This window comes from Littorina saxatilis, linkage group LG17 (genome assembly GCF_037325665.1).
Source record: "Littorina saxatilis isolate snail1 linkage group LG17, US_GU_Lsax_2.0, whole genome shotgun sequence".
NCBI classification, from domain to species: domain Eukaryota; kingdom Metazoa; phylum Mollusca; class Gastropoda; order Littorinimorpha; family Littorinidae; genus Littorina; species Littorina saxatilis.
In genome coordinates, this window is record NC_090261.1 from 32,077,051 (window position 1) to 32,095,084 (window position 18,034).

At 41.7% G+C, this 18,034-nt stretch overlaps 1 protein-coding gene across 2 annotated transcripts in view; it reads left to right on the top strand.

The window, feature by feature from the left end:
• The first annotated feature begins 6,011 nt into the window (after positions 1 to 6,011).
• The window catches only part of LOC138953093 (calcium-independent protein kinase C-like), a 39,260-nt gene continuing 27,237 nt past the window's right edge, over positions 6,012 to 18,034 (top strand). For both annotated transcript variants that reach the window (XM_070324873.1, XM_070324874.1), the window contains exons 1-3: positions 6,012 to 6,530; positions 6,843 to 6,906; positions 15,438 to 15,485. In XM_070324873.1, coding sequence (XP_070180974.1) covers positions 6,192 to 6,530; positions 6,843 to 6,906; positions 15,438 to 15,485 — 451 coding nt within the window. In that variant the 5' untranslated portion in view covers positions 6,012 to 6,191. The remainder of the gene's footprint in view (positions 6,531 to 6,842; positions 6,907 to 15,437; positions 15,486 to 18,034) is intronic.

Sequence of the window (18,034 nt, forward strand, 5' to 3'; positions counted from 1 at the left end):
AAAGAACTGGCAATTTCAAACTTCACTTGGAATCTGTTCAGGACATGTTGCCGTTTCTTGCAGCATCTGGACACAACAATTACACAAAGTCTGGCTGGCTGTATCTTCAACAGATGCTTGATCTTCAGGATACCCACCCAGAAGTGCACGCGTTCTTCAGCAGAGGCCATCATGTCGTGAGAAGAACTAATCGTTTCTGGGCAGGGATTTCTACTGATCTTGCAATTGAGCAAGTACTCATGCGGTCTGTGAAAAGCAATGGTGGTCTCACTCGGGGTACTGGAATGGGGGAGGCAGAACGACTTGTTTGGCTACTGTGTATGCCTGCCTGTGCAGAAATCCACGACGCAATGCAGTCTGTCACAGACGTTGCATTCCGTTCTAGCGAGCAACAAACGCAGCACAAAGAGTTGAGCGTGGCAAGGCAGAAGCGAGATCACACAGACATTCAGCTGATCTTGAGATATCTGCTTGATAGGAACCCTTTCACTGTGGATACAGCCCTCCGATCCATTTCAAGCGGAAAAGAAGCTGAAGCTACTGTGAATGCAGAACAAGCAAAAGGCGTAGGAAACAAGATTCTGAGCAGCATGATCGGAAATAATGTTGTGGATTTCACCTTTAAAAAGAAGGATCAAGCTGTAACCATGGCTCTGAAAGCCAAGTCGTCCAATCTGCATGATGATCTAGTACATGTTGACTCCATGCTGTTGTTCCAGAGACTAGTGACAACTGTGAAGAACACCAACGGATGTCTTGAGGACGCCTTTGCCTTTGAGATGTGCAGTGTCCCAGCATCGCTGTTTGATTCGGGTGGTCTGCCAAGACAAGGTACCAAGGCTGCACTGGCAACTTACATCTGGACTTCAACAAAGCAGGTAAATGGTGTTATTCCTGATGATGTAACATATGTCATCGATGGTGGCTTGCTGTTGCACCTTCTGCCCTGGTGCCGTGGTTCAACATACAACCAGCTTACTCAGAGTTACGTAGACTTTCTCATTCGTCATTTTGGCAAAGGAACTGTTGTTTTTGATGGATACAGCTGCGGACCTACCACCAAAGATGCAGCCCATTTGCGAAGAACAAGCAGAGCCAATACAGCATGTGCCATCACTTTTGAGGGTGACATGGTCCTGTGGGAACCAAAGGAGCGCTTCCTGACGAATCCAAACAACAAACAGCGGTTCATCAACCTCCTTAGTTCCCGTTTTTCACAGCACGGCTTTGACACTGTCCATGCAACTGGTGATGCTGATAGGCTCGTCGTAAAGACTTCTCTGGATTTGGCAAGGAAGGGAAACGTGATTCTGGTTGGCGAGGACACCGATCTGCTCATCCTTCTGTTGTACCATCTTACGCCAGATCACTGCCCCGTCTTCTTCACATCAGTGAGATCATCGACAGCAAAATCAGCTGCAAAAGTGTGGGACATCAGAAAAGTCCAGACTGTTCTTGGATCTCAAGTTTGTGAGAACATCCTGTTTGCGCACGCCTTTGGTGGATGCGATACAATTAGCAGTCCATTCGGGATTGGAAAACCAGTGTGTTTAAAGAAATTGACCCAGTCAACAGTGTTCGTGCAGCAGGCCCATGTCTTCAGCGCCAGTCCTTGCAGAGACACTGATGAGCTGATAGGAGCAGGAGAAAGGGCCTTTGTAGAACTCTATGGGGGAAAGGAAAGAGACACTTTGAACTTCCTCCGCTACATCAAGTACATGCAGAAAGTCTCTACATGTACCTCATCGTTTCAGCCCTGCAAACTCCCACCTACATCAGCAGCAGCTAAATTCCATTCCATGAGAACATACTTCCAGGTGCAAGAATGGATGCACTTGCATCAAGAACAGTTCCTCCTGGATCCGATGGACTGGGGATGGGAGATTGTTCAAGGCGCCATGCTTCCTATTCTCATTGACATTGCTGCTGCTCCTGGTGATTTACTCGATGTCATCCGATGCAATTGCAAGACAGAGTGTCGAACAGCAAGATGTTCATGCCGAAAACACGGCCTCGTGTGTACGTCTGGCTGTGGAGAGTGCAGAGGGGAGAGCTGTGCCAACACTGTGACCGAGGTTGCCTGTGTCGGTACATCAGACGATGAAGACGGGCTTTAGCGTAAGTACGAGGTCATGTTGAATAGAGTGTGCGTGTGCATGTTCACATGTGTATTGCAACAGTAACGGGTAAAGAAGGGAGAATATCAGCACAGTAATTGTCAACTCACATACCTGTCAAACGCGACCCGGGAGACGCGCCCTGTGAAACCACACCAAATGCGCTAGATTTGAGCTTCGGCTACGTTATTTCGCGCTAAATAAATACAATTGAACCGATTTATCAACTGAATGTGCTTTTCTTACATATTATATGAGTGACATATGGCACATCCCTTAAAATAAGACATGTTATAGACGTGAGAAGTGAGGGACGGAGCATATTCGGAATACCGTTATTGCGCAGTTGTCATCATTCTTTAAAAGCTTCAAAAATATAGTTCGCATGGGAAAACGTTGGCCAACTCTGTTTTACCTGATCAATGGATGCATGTAGAGTACAAAAAAGGTGAAATAAATTTTATAGCAATTTGTTCACACAGGAGGTGAAATCTGATGAAATCTGCCTAGCCTATAAGTAGGCTACATGCAGACAGAGAGATCTAGATCTAGTGTCTCGCTTTCTTGCACAGTTTCACCTATGCTCTTTCTCTGTGTGTGTGTGTGTGTGTGTCTGTGTGTGTGTGTGTGTGTGTGTGTGTGTGTGTGTGTGTGTGTGTGTGTGTGTGTGTGTGTGTGTGTATGTGTGACGGAGTGATTGAGTTTGTGTTACTGTTTGTCGATTTCTTACGTGAGCCTTGATGGCTTCGCCTCTTGTTTTTCAATGAAATTGATTGAAATTTTGGCCAAGCAATCTTCGACAAAGGCCGGACTTTGTTATTGCATTTCAGCATGGAGGCTTAGAAATTAATTAATGAGATTGGTCATTTAAAATCTGAAAATTGTATTTAAAATTATTTTGTTATAAAACGATCCCAAAACAATTTTATTTTATTCTTAATCATTTTCTGATTCCAAAAAACATATAAATATGTTATATTTGGATTTAAAAACAAGCTCTGAAAATTAAAATTATGAAAATGTTCATTAAAATCAAGTTTCCGAAATCGATTTAAAAACAATTTCATCTTATTCCTTGTCGGTTCCTGATTCCAAAAACATATATATATATATGATATATTTGGATTAAAAAGAAGCTCAGAAAGTTAAAAAGAATAGATATACAGAAAAGCGTGCTATCCTGCTCAGCGCAATCACTACCGCGCTATTTTGGCTTGTCAATTCCGCTGCCATTGACACGAGAGGCGGTCTGACGATACTACGAAAAAAATGCAGTGCGTTCAGTTTCATCCTGTGAGTTCGACAGCTTGACTAAATGTTGTATTTTCGTCTTACGCGACTTGTTAAAATGTGCTTCCAAAAGTCATGGTACACCGCTTTCAACCTCAACAGATGAAACGAGGGTTTGTGTCAACTTGAATCTCAAATATGTCACGTTTCAGTTCCTTCTGCCATTGACACTCCTCGGACAGTATAATAATATTTACTGTCAGCACATTTCTTATGCTTGTGTGTGTGTGTGTGTGTGTGTCAGTGTGTGTGTGTGTGTGTGTGTGTGTGTGTGTGTGCCGCGTCAGTGTGTGTGTGTGTGTGTGTGCGCACGGTAAGTGTATATTATAGCTCGGAATGATTACATAAGAAAATGAAGAAGAATGAGATCCTTTTTCTTGAAGGCTTTCAACACAAACTTTAATGACGGTAACTATAAGAGAGAAAGAGAGGGTGTAACCAGTTGGGAGTGATGCAACAATATCACGGTCTCCTTCCCACACCAGTCTCAAAAGTTTCGACTTGTTTTGACCTTTGAACGATGTCTTTATCATAACTGTGAAGAACAGAACGGAGATCACTGTCGAAGTCGGTCATTCTGCAATCACTTTTGTCTTTTGTCAGAAACATTAGCGAAAAACATATGGGAGATAACTCTGTATTATTGTTTTGATAAATTTCGGCTTATAGCTCCGCTTCTTTCCCTTTACTTCGCGTAGTAATTATGCATCCTGTCAGAGAGACATGAGCGATAGCGTGGACCGGCCGATGATTATCAGAATGCGCATTCACGTCTTGCATTAACAGTGCAACATCCATTGCCATTTGTAATCCCGCGCTTTGAAGAATTTGAGTGATCGCCCTTGATTTCAAGGCACTTACATATATATATGAGTGTTCGGTAAATTCCCATTCCATGTTTTTAGTGAGTAGAGAAAAAGTACGCCCGTAATTCCGCCCGGACAATAAATGTCCGCGCGGACTTTCTGACCATCAACGACGAGAATAGCTCGAAAGTCCGCGCGGAATTCCGGCTGTAATTGCGCGCATCGTTGGCCGATTTGGCTTTCCATAAATTTTACAAATGATGTCACAGTTATAATGCATCGGATTTATTGGACCAGTGGTCCAAATTTTCCTCTAAGTAGAGGTCCAATTTAGACGTTTCATACTTGCATCACTAAACGAACTTTGTAATAAAATGCATTAAGCACGTGGCTTAATGTAAGTTGCGTCAATGTGACGTACAATGATGTACCGTTGCATCAAGTAAATATTTTGGCAATTTTGTGTTCTGAAATAGCTTTATTCACGAATTCGTGACTCAGTCTAGAGAAATTATATTTAATGCAATATGCAAAAATGTGGAACCTTAGACGCTGCTTCTTTTTTTAAAGCCAAGTTTTTGCCAGCAAATTTTAGCCAGTCAAAGTGCCCGTTTTTTAATGACCAGTTAGAGCTTTCCATCAACGTGTTTTGGAGAACTGGCGGTGGTTAAATTAATCCCGCTGTCCACATAAAATTAAGTTGCCCTCCTTTCCCGCGTTATCATTAGTGCCTGTGTGCGTGCGATACCGTCCAGTTTTGCTGGAATCAACAAACTAATTGATTTCTAATCAGTCTTCCGAGCAGAAACTGCTGCAAGTCCATAGTCCGGACTGAGTTGAAGACTGTTTGACCTGATCATTTCAGCCAATTTGACTCAAAAATGAGAGCGTGACAGTGCCGCCGCAAATTTCTTACCGATATGACGTAATCAAAGACATTTATCGGAAAAATGAACAGAAAAAAACCCACATCTGAGAATATCATCTGGAAGAACGTGTAAAGTTTCACGAAGATCGGTCCAGTAGGTTTTTTTTTATCGCTCCAAACACACACACACACACACACACACACACACACACACACACACACAGGCCGCGCAAACACTGAGCTTATTCATTTAACGGTCTGGCTGAGTGTCGGACACTTTCTTTTTTTCTATCTGGTATGTCAGCCTAGTAAAAAGGATGTTTATATTAATTGTAAAGCCTAAACAAACCTGTCGTGTCTCACTTACATGATCGTTTACACGAAACTGAAGGAAGGAATCTTTAAAACCGCTTGACATTAATCAGGCCGCGCGACACAATAGTAATGGCACTGACTGACGCCGCCCTTTATTAGTGACTCGACATTTAAACGGTCTGCAGGTGCAATGAAGTTCACTAACAGCGTCTACAAAAGGAATGCGATACTGCCGGGTGTATTACATTATTTCCGCTTACAAAACTTGATGCATCATGAGAGACATTGCGCAAGGAGTACTGAGGAGTAACGAGGGCATACTTTCACGGGGAACAAATTTTGAGGTGGGCGGTGTCTGACCCAGTGCAATCGATGAACTTCGCAATCACTCAACATTGATATTCTTCGCTCTTGTTGCTGTTCGTGTGTCGAATCAGCCGTAACTGCCAAGAATATACATCTCTGCGATCACGAGAATTTTTTTCCAACCTTTTGATACAAAATAGATGTTGGACGTTTCAGTTTTGTATGAGAGTGTGATGGCAGGGGGGAGGGGGGTCGGAGGTAAAAGCAACTAATTATTGCGCATGCGCAAAGCTTATGCATTTCTGACGGGTTTGCAGAATATTCACATTACAACTTCCGTGAAATTTTTTTATGCCTTGTGTATTCTCCTGTATTTGTGCTTGTCTCACGGATGGTTGAGGTTCTAGATGCCTTCAAGACATTCGGATACGGTTAGACTGGACCCTTAGCTGTTTGTCTGTGTCGATCGCGCAGCGACTCGAGGCGAAAATGGTGTATTTCAACGGGTCTATGAAGCTGAAGCTCTGCGAGGCAGTGGAGCTGCGGCCTACCGACTTCTCGACTCGATTCGTGTCGATGGGTCCCAGCAAAACGCCACCCATTCTAGACCCGTACATCAACATCGACATCGATGAGGTGTTTATGGCGAGGTCGACGACGAAGGCGAAGACGACGAAACCCGTTTGGAATGAGGATTTCACGTCCGAGGTGCACAACGGACAAAATGTTAATTTGACTGTGTTTCATGACTCCACCATTCCACCAGACGAATTCGTTGCCATCTGCACCCTTTCTTTCGAGGATTTGAAGGATAAGGCAGATCTCTGGGTATGTATGCTTTGTCTAGGGGTGTATTTGGTTAGTTTCGGTGAACGAACTGACCGGACTTTGTCCAGATTCCGATTCACCGAGACCTATTTGTGGATGCCAGTCTGATTATCTCGCCATTTCTCGGGGCATATTTCACGGAACATTTTCCGAATTGACATTTGTTATTCCAGAAAATCATGTTGTTTTGTGTCTTGTGGTGATCTTGTGCGACTAAATGCTTTGTTCTGTTTGTCCGTGTGAGATTGAAGAGTTTATGTGCTTCGTCTGCGAGTGCTGACCGCTTTAGGTGACCGCTGCTATCGTTTGCAGGTCGACTTGGAACCGAACGGCAAGGTGCACGTTCAGATTGAACTCAATGGATCGACCTCAGAGGGTGAGTGAGAAAACCCCGCGCCTTATCATTATCATACACATTCCATCCCTGCTGCCATGTTGTAGACCCCCATAAGTTTTGATCTAATGGTCTGTTTAGAGTTTGGACTAGAGAGAGTGTTTGTGTGGAGGCTGTGGCGAGGGTTTGTGCTGTAGCGAGCTTGATGCGGAATGAGCAAGAGTTCGTGACGCGCGCTCTGTATTCCTCTCGCCAGGCTGTCGCTGCCACTGCCACTGGCCGACTCCCGCACACTGTACTGTTTATGCTAATGAGCAGCTGGCTGGTATGGGCGATATCGGTGCCGTCGCTTCGGAAGTAGACAGAAGCAGCCATACACTCAAGAAGGGCCAGCAAGGAATGACAGTGGCACATCATGGTTCTTGATGGGGCTGTCCGCTCTTACGACACCTTGTCACAGTGCACATGTATTAACGTCTTTGTGCCCCAAATGGTGCTGTGTAGGATCTTGAACAGTCCTGCATCCTTTTTTTCCAAACGCCATACTTCACACATACGCATACTTCCCCTTGCTGACTAGCACCAACCATCGTCCATAGGGCACAATGAAAGCTCTTTTGACTAGGACTGTGAGAGGCTAGGTTCTGTCCTGATGGGTTAGGGTCACACAGTGTCAGTCATCCATGTCATTTCCACTTTCTGATAAGGCTGCTTACACAATGTTATGCTGAGATAAGTGAGAAGGCTGAGTAGTGAGAAGAGAAAAGGCATACTGACATTAAGACAATGGAGTCAAAGAAGAGAAAAGGCATACTGACATTAAGACAATGGAGTCAAAGAAGAGAAAAGGCATACTGACATTAAGACAATGGAGTCAAAGAAGAGAAAAGGCATACTGACATTAAGACAATGAAGTCAAAGAAGAGAAAAGGCATACTCATACTGACATTAAGACAATGGAGTCAAAGAAGAGAAAAGGCATACTGACATTAAGACAATGGAGTCAAAGAAGAGAAAAGGCATACTGACATTAAGACAATGGAGTCAAAGAAAAAGATAGTGAAACTGAAACTCTTGTTGTGAAATACTCTGGAAAGGAAATCTGCTGGTTCTGGGAAATAGCTGTGACCACAAACGGGCACAAAGAATCTGCTCATTTACTTGGGAAAGTAGGGGCGGGGATGTAGCTCAGTCGGTAGCACGCTAGATTTGTATCCAGTTGGCCGCTGTCAGCGTGAGTTCGTCCCCACGTTCGGCGAGAGATTTATTTCTCAGAGTCAACTTTGTGTGCAGACTCTCCTCGGTGTCCGAACACCCCCGTGTGTACACGCAAGCACAAGACCAAGTGTCAGAGTTCGGTGGGTTATAGAAACACGAAAATACCTAGCATGCTTCCTCCGAAAGCGGCGTATGGCTGCCTAAATGGCGGGGTAAAAACGGTCATACATGTAAAAGCCGTGGGAGTTTCAGCCCATGAACGAACAAACAAACAAACTTGGGAAATGGCCTATACTGTGTGCACACACTCACCAAAGTGTGCTACAGCGTTTTCAAATAAAAATGTTAACACTGAATACTTTTCTGCGCAGACTTCCTGTCACAAACATGTGGTTTTCCTTCGCATAAATGTTTCACACAAGAACACTTTCCTACTGAGAGTGAATACATTCTTTTTTAACTATAAACATAACGCACAAGTGTAGTTTGTAAACGTAGACAGGAGTATGGTTCATATTTAAAATTAAAACGTAGTTTAGAATAATTTTACAGTAGTTTGATAAAGAACCATGAGATTTATAGTTAAAAACTATTTGATTTATAATTTAAGCATTGTATAGCATTAGTAAGGTAGGGTACTAAACAAAAAATATTTTATTTAAAAGCCATACATAAAGCAGAGACATATTTGCAGACTTACACTAGTAACAGTTACACAGAATAACTCAATAACATTTATGAAGCACAAAACAAATGTTAAAAACGTTAAAACTTTCTCTTTGCCCTTTTGTCTTATTAAAGTGGTTTCACGCTCTACATTTTATTTAGTTATTTATATGGGAGATTTATATAGCGCTTGACGTTCTCTAAGCGCTTTACATATTAATTTCTGCCGTGTGAGATGGAATTTTGTACACAATATATCACGCATTCACATCGGCCAGTAAATCTCAAGCCATTACAGCGAATATTTACTTTTCACGGCCTATTATTCCAAGTCACACGGGTATTTGGTGGACATTTTTTTTATCTATGCCTATACAATTTTGCCAGGAAAGAGCCTTTTGTCAATCGTGGGATCTCGTGTATAATAATGTGTGTTGGTTATTCTCTCTCCCTCCCTCCCTCCCTCTCTCTCTCTCTGTCTCTGTCTCTCTCTCTGTTTCTGCACACATATTCTTCAGGTGTTCAGCAGTATTTTTATGAGACCATTTTTCTTTCATTGTTTTCTTTGATTATTGATAGATAAAATGTAAAGTGAAGCAGTGTCTTTGTTATTAAATTTAAATTCAGTTCGTGCACATGCTGTCTTTTCAAGCTGGTAATGTCATAAATAGTTCAAAAGACATTTTGTCGGAACAAGATTAATATAACCTTGATTAACTGAATGTTCAGATAATTTTGACAATTTTATTCAAGGAAAAAAAAGACCCAGAAGATGTTAAATGATATGATGTGTCCAAAAGTTGACAAACAGAATTTGAGGTCATAGTCAGAGTATTTTTATATAATTTTACTTCAGTTTATCCATTTAAAGTTCTCTTACTCCAAATATTTAACTATGCTAGTCACACATTTTGCTGGGAGGTCACAATTTTGAAAACATAGATCAACTTCAAAGCACACCAAATGACCATAAGTAACTAGTAGTGAGCGGACACATCAAGGATTCAGTGAAGTCTCCTTATGGTCCAGTGTAGTGTTTGGCAGTAAGAGAGTCCTCCCTAAGTAATCAAATCAAATCAACTTTATTATCTCATGGAGAAATTGCAGAGGTGATGCATGTAACATAAAGACATCATATTTAAAAATATGTACTTAGTAATAACATTGTTCTCAACTGAACACCTTTTTGCATACAAAACTCTAGCTGTTAAGATGTAAGACAACTATTTAAAAGAGTCATACACAAAAATTCTATTCGCTTTCATTTAGTAAGCAAGGGAGATACATTTCAAATGGGTTGTCACAGTAATTTTCAAGACATTTTGTAAGTAAATTCTCTTGTATTGTAATATTGCTATACATTTAAATAACAACATTTTGAATGGTTAAATAAAGGTGTATTTTTCTTCACAAATTTTGCATACTTTTTCTCTGGTAAATTTTTTTTATTTTAATGGATTAAAATTAAAAAATGGTGAAGTTTGAAACAGAATAGCTGAAGTTTCAATGAGGGCTCTCAGCTGAGGACATTTATTGATTCGCTGAATTCGCGGTACTCTAAAACAGTGCGGAATTATTTTCCAAAGATATCACAGATATGCCATCACCATCGTGGCTCTTCAAGATCATTTCCTTATGATATGTTTCCTTTCATTGCCATCCTGTTTGGCTGCTTTTTTTGTGTATGGGTGAGGACGTTCTTCCATGTTTTCACATTTAAAGCACTGTTGAGAATTTGTAAACTTTTCCTGGAGGGAAAAGACTATATTAATGGAAAAAGTACAAACTTAGAGGAAATCAGAAAGCTTCACACCACTACATCAATGTTGTTTTATACATTCTGCTTCAGGAATAAAAGGCTAAGTGGTGAATACCAATAGGTTTAACAGTTAGTTGATCAATCAAGACATACTGGAAAAAATGATAGCCGAAAGTGAAAAGACAGCTACAACTTAAATTTCTAATATTCAGCGGCGGCAATCAGGCCTTGGACTGGATTTTTATTACACAATTTCTTGTTGCTATAGTTAAGTGTTGTAGAATTCCTAGGTATTCAAGAAGAGAAGCAATCAGACACTATAGGGGAAAACCATACCAATAACTTTTGACAGTTTTGCTGAAAAAGATCTAACGAGCTAACAAACTACAGTTAACTTGACAACAAACATGCAAACAGCAGTAAATGATTATATCTTACCATTGGGGATGGTAGAGTAGAAGTTGTTTTAACTATCAAAGTATCATCTGTTGTGCATTGGACCCCCCCTCCCTCAATTAAGACTCCCCTTCTTATGACTTCCTCCTTGTAAGACTATCCTTTCTCAGATTTTCTGTTCCCAGCATATGTAAATGTACCTTTAATTAAACCACCGGGTTAGGGGGAAGAATTTACCCGATGCTCCCCAGTAAGAGGCGACTAACGGATTCTGTTTCTTCTGTTACCCTTGTTAAGTGTTTCTTGCATAGAATATAGTCAATTTTTGTAAAGATTTTAGTCAAGCAGTATGTAAGAAATGTTAAGTCCTTTGTACTGGAAACTTGCATTCTCCCAGTAAGGTCATATATTGTACTACGTTGCAAGCCCCTGGAGCAAATTTTTGATTAGTGCTTTTGTGAACAAGAAACAATTGACAAGTGGCTCTAGCTATCCCATCTCCCCCCTCTCCCCGTCGCGATATAACTTTCGTGGTTGAAAACGACGTTAAACACCAAATAAAGAAAAGAAACCACCCCTCTTTAAAGATCATGTTATGGTCATCATTTGTAGGTTCCACTGTATCACAAATTTCATAAGCAGCCCCTTTGAAAAAGAGGCTGTAGTGCAGGAAAAAATGACCAACCAGACTAGTCAGGTCACCTCTTTGCTGGCATTGGGAGGTGATCGAGTCAAATGCACTGACCAGTCGATCTGCCTTGGGTCATTTTGCTTCAAAAGCAGCAGGGTGATTACTCACTTAACCTGCAGCCAGGAATATTAGGATTGATCAGGGGGCATCCTAATCAGTTTGCTGCCCACTGGCAACTCAAATCTGATTATTTCCTGGTCATCCCTGTGGAATGAGGAAGAGATCTTCACACAGTAGATGTCTGTACTGAGACTGAGAGGATCGGATGTTATAGGCACAGCCCTTCCTGTGTCATTTTAAACCAGCTTCACCATTTTAGATCTTGCCAGGATTTTAGATTTTACATGGAATCTCTTCTTCTTCTTTGTTCATGGGCTAAAACTCCAACGTTCACTCGTGTTTTTGCATGAGTGGATTTTTAGGTGTATGACCGTTTTTACCCCGCCATTCAGGCAGCATATGCCAATTTCAGGGGATTTACATGGAATAAGACCATTCCTCTGTTTGGACATGTACCAATGCTTTCAAGGCAGAGTGCAATTTTTGGGGGGATTTAATATCTTAACTGGCACTAGTGTTCATTTGCGAAATTCATTCATCCAAAAATTACCACTAGAAGCCATCAAGATGTTGTTTGTTGGTATGTGTCCAAGTGGAGGGATAGCCTTGCCCTGTGTAAAAGCCTTCGCACATCTGAGATAGTAAGCCGAAATATTTTCACGGGAAGGACTGTGCCTTTAACCTTCGCAGGGCTTTTTGGGTCATGGACAACCCAAAGCCTTAGAAAAGTGTCTGTATCTCTGTAACTCCTGGGAGTTTTGGTTTGAGATTTCATGTAATCCGCGAACACCACAGGACCTTTCCAACCACAAACCATCACTTTTTACAGGATTACATCTTTGTATTGGAAACAAAACAAAAAAGATGACGTAATTTGAACTTAACTAACACAGTCCGGATGATGTGGGTTGTAGACGACCCCGATATTATATGAGGAATTTAAGAAGGAACTTTACAGTCTTTATTATATAAAAGTTTATACCGATTCGGATGGCGCTGGTCATGTTCAACCCATACTTGTTTTACATTGAATCCTTCTTAAGAAAGTATTGAACCCACACCATCCGGTTTGGACTTGGTCTGTGTAGTCCACAGCGTGATCCGGTGAAGGTTAAGAAAGATAGGTTTTACATACATGTAGTTAAAAAGGGGCAATCTTCATATTGATAATTCACACAGAGAGGCATTTGAACTTTTGAAGGGCAGTTTCAAAAGAGGAACAAGTCTTAGGGGATCAGCTCGTTACTCCCCCGGCTCGTTACTCCCCCTATTAGGGTTAGGGTTAGTAACAAGCCGGGGGAGTAACGATACGGGAGAGTAACAAGATGCTCCCACCCAGTCTTACCACTGAGAAAATTATAATGTTCAGACTGAAGAGAAACCTGTGTAACAAAAAGTTTTTGAAAGGGAATTTAGCAGTGAATCCAGGGGACCAAAAGCATTGAAGCATGTTAATTGTTATCAACACATGTCCTTAATTGGCTGTGTATCAGCAAGGATTTTGTTGTGAGTCTAAACCTTTGGTCCTAAACTAGAGGTTTAAAAATTAAATTGATTATTTTTCAGGGTATGTTTTGCTTCTCTTTAAAGCTAAATAAAACCCTTATGTCAAAACCTCTGTGTGTTATCAAGGTTTTAGAGCTTCACTGAAGAATTGAGCTCTACATGTAGTAAAGTGTGACTGCAGATATTCAGCAAATCTACAAATCACAGGTTACAAATCGGGGCAGTTTTGCATGAGAACAAATACAAACTACACAGCTTGTTCTGTCGTTAGTGCAGGTTTCAACTGAGATTGTCTTCTTTATGCTCTGCCATCATTTGTCCCCTACACAAAAATCAAACAGTGAAAGAATTGTAGAAATCTCTGTTCAACTTTAATTAAATACTGAGAGTGAGACAAAGCCCACCTGATTTGACTTGCATCAGTTTCTGTGCAGTTTGAGAATATTTAGCTGAATACATTTCACAGGTTGACCTGTCATTCTGTCACTGTCGGTTACAACATAAATAATTTATTAAATTCAAGAAAAAAAGTCCAATTCTGCACAAAAAGTAGCCAGGCAATTGAATTTTGGTATGTGTTCAATTTAAAGGATGGTCCTATCTCTTATAAAAGCCTGGACGGATCCTTAGGGGCTGACATGAAGGGTTACATGAGATTGAAGGCATCTTTTAGTTTTGAAGGATTTCAGGTGTTTCTTTACAAGTATTTAGTACACATTTGTATTGTAGGTGAAGTTGGTCTTTGAACTAACATTCAATGTCAATAAGAAGCGACCATTTCGTTTCTTCGTTGTCTGGGGGTCCTGCAGCCAATACAAAAAGATGAAAAACCAAAAATAAACTTTTCTCACCTCTGTTATGGTCGGCGAAAGGGTAACTTCGGCACAATACATGCCAATGACTTGTATCTCCTGGCTCTGAGAGTAATAAATACTACAAAAAAAACGTCATCCGCGTTACTGTCCCGGTGTACTTTTGAAGACCATACATTTATTTTTAAAAATATAGACTAGCTCTTTCTGATCACATGCACTATCATTCTAAATGAGACGAACATCAGTGCTTTTGCTGCAGTCATTTTTGTCCAGGAGAAAGTCCTTGTGAGTCGACACCATGGCAAAACGTAAATGTCCGGGGAAATTGGAATTCCTACTTTTGCTCCAGTTTTGACTTTATACACTAAAACGGGCTTCAACAGTTGTTAGTTTATGTACATGGCTTTGTTTACTACAGTGGTACCTGTGATGTGAGGCCCCTCTGATGAGTGGACACCTCCCGTGAAAGGACACTTTCTTGAGGCCCTTTGTCTATTATCTTCACCAAAATCTACCTGTCATGAGAGGCCACCTGCAATGTAGGAACACTTTTAACTGGTCCCAAGGATGTCCTTTCATGGCAGGTACCACTGTGCGTGTGAGTGTAGCGAAGCCCCTAAGAGAAAAAACAGACTTGGGGGTTCCATAACTGTCATCTACCTTACTGGCTTTTTCTGGCAAATGAGAAACAGTTAATGTTCGCCCACAGGAGTATACTACGTGAACAAAATTGGCAGGGCTGTCAGGTGACTCCTGGCTCTGTCGTGAGATGAAATGCAAGCGCCCGTCATCTACGTTACCGCCATGTAGCTTGAATACAAACATACATGTGTATAGTACAACTATACAGCATTTTCTAAATTACGCCGGGCACCCATTATCCTGACCGACACGGTTGGCCTAGTGGTAAGGCGTCCGCCCCGTGATCGGGAGGTCGTGGGTTCGAACCCCGGCCGGGTCATACCTAAGACTTTAAAATTGGCAATCTAGTGGCTGCTCCGCCTGGCGTCTGGCATTATGGGGTTAGTGCTAGGACTGGTTGGTCCGGTGTCAGAATAATGTGACTGGGTGAGACATGAAGCCTGTGCTGCGACTTCTGTCTTGTGTGTGGCGCACGTTATATGTCAAAGCAGCACCGCCCTGATATGGCCCTTCGTGGTCGGCTGGGCGTTAAGCAAACAAACAAACAAACAAACAAACCCATTATCCTGTGTTGGTGAATGATAAAGCAACACAAAAACACAAATATTGAACAAAAAAGCCCAAAACATATGTTGAGATCTTTTCATAATGTACTGGTCGCTGTTTGTTGACATTGGGTGCTAAGTCCCCGTTCATGGTCCCTTCATAAGTTAGTGCTCATGTTATTTAAATGACACTCTGCGATTGTGAACTCGGCCTCAGCATTACAATCATTAGGAGATCTGTATGTACATTTTATTTGTTGTTTTTGTTGTTTCAGAAACCGTTGACACCAGTGGTGGTCAGGCAGTCCCTACCAAACCTCATGGTAAGTATCGTTGTTTCTTCTTTTGTCTGCTGGTTGTTTGTACTTTGTGTGTTTGTTTGTTTGGTTTGGTTTGTTGTTGCACTGGGAATATTATCTGGAGGAATTCACATATATAGTGTTATGATCATCTGTCCGGTAGTTGTATGGGTATTGCTACGCACACACACACACACACACACACACACACACACACACACACACACACACACACACACACACACACACACACACACACACACACACACACACACACACACACACACACACACACACACACACACACACACACACACACACATCCTTCGCACACTCTCGATCCCAGTCGACTGGAATACATTCAGACAAATATTGACTGAATGTAAAAAGATACTTTCGATTTTCTGCTGTTAAACTTTTAACAAGGGAGCAACAGAATTGTATGCGCCAGACAGGAGAAATGGGTTGATGGTGTCATGACATTTGGTTCCAACCTGCTTTCAAAAGCCAAGCCATAAGGGGTGGGGCAAAGGCATGACTAGATCAGATTTCTGTATTAAAAAGAAAATAATAAATTGGAACAGTCATCAGGGCTGTCAATATCTTCTACGTCATAGCGCTCGTGGAGCAGCTATTTGCAGCCTGGAACAAAATGTCACGACACCAACGAAGCTCTAAGATGCAGTCACCGAAGCATACACGAAAACATGGTTGTGCATACAATCTTGCACATGGACGCAGACGGATATGCACATGATGACAGTCAAATGTGCACACACACACACACACACACACACACACACACACACACACACACACACACACACACACACACACACACACACACACACACACACACACACACACACACTTTGATAAAACTTATAAGTCATAACCTCAGCTTAGCTGTGGATTCTAAAGGCACAATGGATGCACAGATTCAGTTGAAACAGGTGTATGAACGCTCAGTCTTAGACTTAGTCAGATGACCATAGATTTTCAGAGGTTGTCATGTCAGGTCTCAGATGGTGCACCAAAAGAACTTTTAAATGGATTTGAGATTCAGAAAAAGGTCTGCTCAAGTATTCATGATTTCAAATGTGGCATACTATAGATTTGGCCTGTAAGAAGGAAAATTATGCACTCCAAACACTGAAAGGGAAAGAATTAGGATAGATTTTCCTTTTTTTCAGGACAATTCTACTATTTCTAGTGCAAAAAACATTTTCAGGCACACCTTCCAGGAAAACCTTGATGATCAAAGTTTGGTGCTTGATATCTATTTAGAAAGTGTAAAGGTTTGTAAATGGAATCAGGAAAGTTTGGTCAATGGGGGACTCGCTAAGTCTAGGACAAGTGAGGGCATGAACACAACCTTGTATACTAAACGACTTGATTAATGATTTAAGCCCAGCTTAAGTTGACTAGCCTACAAAACAAACATTAAATTCCAGTGATTCAAAGGTGAAACTGAAAGTACCCAGTGAATTCATCAGGAAAGTTTAAAGGCACAGTAAGCCTCCCATAAACGGGGTCGGCCCGCTATTGCGCGGGCCGCTATTGCGCGGGGCCGCTATTGCGCGAATCTTTAGGGTTAGGGTTAGATTCGCGCAATAGCGGCCCAGCCCCCCATAAACCATCACAGAGCTCCCCGAGCGTCTACATACAGTACAAGCACACTTCCATTTGAACGCTCACCGAACGGGAACATCCTGGCTGCTTTCTGTCGAGCGTGAGAAATTTTCAAAGAATTTATTTTCGTGGACTTGGTCCTCAACAACAATGGCGCCTCGTTTTGGTGCTGGACGGCTGTTACGATACCGGAAATCACGCCCGGACAGTAAGCCTCCCGTAAACCATCACAGATACTGTCAGGCTTTTACACACAGTACAAACACCCTTCCATTTGAACGCTCACCAAACGGGAACATCCTAGGTGCCCTACGTAAAGAGCGAGCAATTTTTAAAGAATTAATTTTGCAGATTGTCTCGAACACTTTTTGGACCCATCCTGAACTCAGGTCAAACATGAGTTACTGCCCTTCGGGTCTCATTCTATCGATGTAAACTGGCGATAGCCGTGAATCGATGATTATCAAAATGTTTTTGGACCGTGGTGCGTTTTTGCGCTAAACCTAACTTTTAAAATCTAAATAATAAATTGACAGCTTGTTACACAAACATTCTTTAATCATAAAAGAATTCTTTTTTCATCAAGACAAGATCAGTACAATTCGAAGTTGTGAAAGTTTGAAAAAAGAAAAGCCCGGAAGCAGGGTCACGCAAGGGTCGTAGCAGACGACGGTTTATGCATATCGCCGTTCCTCTCAACAGTCAAAAGCCATCGCTAGAGTTCTTGTGAACCACAGCTGTTTGTTTCGTGCATAAAAACGTGCTATTGTAAATAAGCTCACATCGAGTCGCATTCAAATGACTAACTGACGACTACATTGTGAAAAAGGGAAACTGGATCACACGGGTTCACGATGGCTCAGGGGTAAGATAAACCACGCAAAAATAAATTCTTTGAAAATTGTTCGCTCTTTACGGAGGGCACCTAGGATGTTCTCAAT